Source organism: Agrilus planipennis, unplaced genomic scaffold (genome assembly GCF_000699045.2).
Source record: "Agrilus planipennis isolate EAB-ADULT unplaced genomic scaffold, Apla_2.0 scaffold282, whole genome shotgun sequence".
NCBI lineage: Eukaryota > Metazoa > Arthropoda > Insecta > Coleoptera > Buprestidae > Agrilus > Agrilus planipennis.
The window spans coordinates 21,025-23,659 of NW_020439604.1; the positions used below are offsets into that span (position 1 = coordinate 21,025).

At 34.4% G+C, this 2,635-nt stretch overlaps 1 protein-coding gene across 1 annotated transcript in view; it reads right to left on the reverse strand.

Moving 5' to 3' along the window:
* LOC108740872 (apolipoprotein D-like) overlaps positions 1-1,010 on the reverse strand; it is a 13,320-nt gene extending 12,310 nt beyond the window's left edge. The window contains exons 1-2 of the mRNA XM_025979383.1: positions 830-1,010; positions 242-548 (exon numbers count right to left, since the gene is read on the reverse strand). Of these exons, the coding sequence (XP_025835168.1) occupies positions 242-548; positions 830-958 (436 nt within the window). The 5' untranslated portion in view covers positions 959-1,010. The remainder of the gene's footprint in view (positions 1-241; positions 549-829) is intronic.
* Between the last annotated feature and the right edge of the window lie 1,625 nt (positions 1,011-2,635).

Genomic DNA, 2,635 nt, shown 5'->3' on the forward strand with positions numbered 1-2,635 from the left:
AGATGAAATGTTACAGGGATTATAGGAAAGTACAGTAATAGAGTTATTTAAATAGATAAGCAAGATACAATAGATTATTTACAAAAGGAAGGAATTTTTATAGACACTAATCGAAAATAGAAAAGAAATATTTTAGAAAGGTATTTACAATATATAAACAAAATGAAACAATTTTCACACATGTGGTGGATATCGCCACAAGGTTATAGAAAGAAATTACTTTATATAAGCTCATTGTTACCTTTTCTACGTTTCGTGTCTATATTTTCGCAATTGTAATCAATGGTAAACTGATCATGGTTGTAGCCGAGAATTGTAAATTGCACTGGATCGACAGATTTCTCGAATTTTATTGCTATAACTCCTTGACCACTACCACTAGCCAATGTAACTACACCGGTAGACTTAGACCATTGTTTTATTGGTACATATTTCTGATGCGAAATTACATTTGAGGACGCAGGTGACGGTCTTTCAAAGTTTAGATACTGGCAGTCGATCTGGATGTTGGAAGTAATCACAGTGAACCATCTCCGCAGGCTTCCATACTATTAAAAAAAAATTATAGTGAATTGGATAATTTACTATTAGATGACTAATTTTTAAAAACAGGTAGTCACGTTTTGTAAAATTCATATGGCTATTTGTGTTCTATTAAGATACAAAATATTTCTTATATCTGCCTGTCTGTTTGTACGTACTAGCTAATATTCGAATAAATAGCCTCGCTTTTACGGTGCTAGTCCTGTCAGGATAGTACTTTCGTGACAGTTATGAAAATATTTAAGAAAATGCGAACAATGTGACGTGTAAAATAAAGTTAACTTACGTAATCAACTCCTGGAAAATCTTTTGCCGGTTTTATATTTCTGTCTTCACACTGACCTTGAGAGATGTATTGTGAATAAGAAGACGAAATGAATGCAAGAAAAACAATAGCAAAAAGTTGCTTAAACATTTTTACTAAGTACCTACTTCTAGGTTGTTGCTTGCAAAATGTAATGGTCCTGTATTTTTCTGAGTGTATATATATATTGTTCAACAGATCGAATCAATCATCTTGTTATGATGTTAATGTCAAATAATAAGCTGTTTTTCCGAGAACTGTGCTGTAATCTCTCATCTCTCAACCACTTATTAGCGGATGTAAGTGTACCTATTTGGGGAAAGAACGGGGNGAACTGTTGCAGAAACTCGCGATTCGTAAGATACAATTAAGAATGACTAGTCAACAATTTGAGTATAATTAAGTAATAATAAAATGATAGTCTTAGTCTAGCTTATTTGATAATTGGGGAACATGGAAATGACAAGGAAGTATCACAGGGCGAGTGAAGACGGTATGCCGTCTCACCGCCCTGCATTTGCACGATTTTGAATTCGACACGTAACTTTCGTCTCTCGACTCGATTCGACTCGACTCCTCTATTGTCATTAATGCCGTTATTTAAACGGTCGCTAAATGATTAATGACAGAGTAAGTAGGTTGGTGTTAGCTTGCAATTTGAAATAACTAATTCAGATGTACAGGTCCAACGAAGGAAGCTGGCGAGCGGTCTCGCAGGTATTTGCCTATTTATGATCTATTTGGGTAAGTCACTTGGAGCCGATACACAAATAAGCTTTCAGTAGGCGTAAATAAATAGTATTAATGCAGATAGGACAGTAGCGTACTAGAAAATAATGTAGAAACATAACTTTTCCAAAAAGAAAAAATAAACCTATTGCTTTTGTTTTATAGTCAGTTTTCACATTCACTGTCATCATGAAAATCTCTATCACTGTCACCAACATCAACAATTAGTTCTTTTGTTTGTCTGTCTATAACTTGCTCATTGATCCCTATTTTTAAATATTTAATCTACGCCCCTGATAGGAATACTGAAGAAAGAGGGCTGCAATCATTATACCTACAACTGCTTACTTTTGCCACCGCGGATCCACGCCATTTTAAAATGCCGCCAGCTTCCAGCGTCAGGCCTGTACCAACTTTGTACAAATGATTTAAATATGAATTTGTGGATACTATGTAACAATATGTTTTTTGGGTACAAAGAAATGCCAGGACAAAAAGGAGTTCCAGGGGCGTGAAAAACTTATACAGGAGTTGAACTTGCTGTAACCGAAACTATTGTAGAAATTCGCGATTCTTAGGATTGTAATTCGCCAAATATCCCGTTATATGTCGAAAAATCGCTAGCACCCCGGTATTTTAGAATGGTAATGTAGCGGTAACACCGTTAAAATTAATTTTTATATTCGTTTTTATTGAATTTTTATTATTATTATTGTTTTGTAAATATTCTTCAAAATCTATTTGTAGACTTACAACTTCTTATCTTGTGCATGCCTTTGTTTCCTTTCAACCTAGATTCTATTGTTCTACTATCGTTAGCCTTTACCTAGAATTTCATCTTCACCTGTACTTGCATGCACCCCTTACTAATTGCTGTACTTTCCCTTAATTACTTTTCCTAAAATTCTATATTGCTCGCTCTGAGTGCTATAAACCTGTACCTTCAACTTTACTGTTCATACTGTTCCTTCTTGAATATTCTATCTCTTTTTACTAACAATTCAGCTGTATATAAACCCCTAAATTTCCATACTAACTAACCACTCTGCTGTCAACATT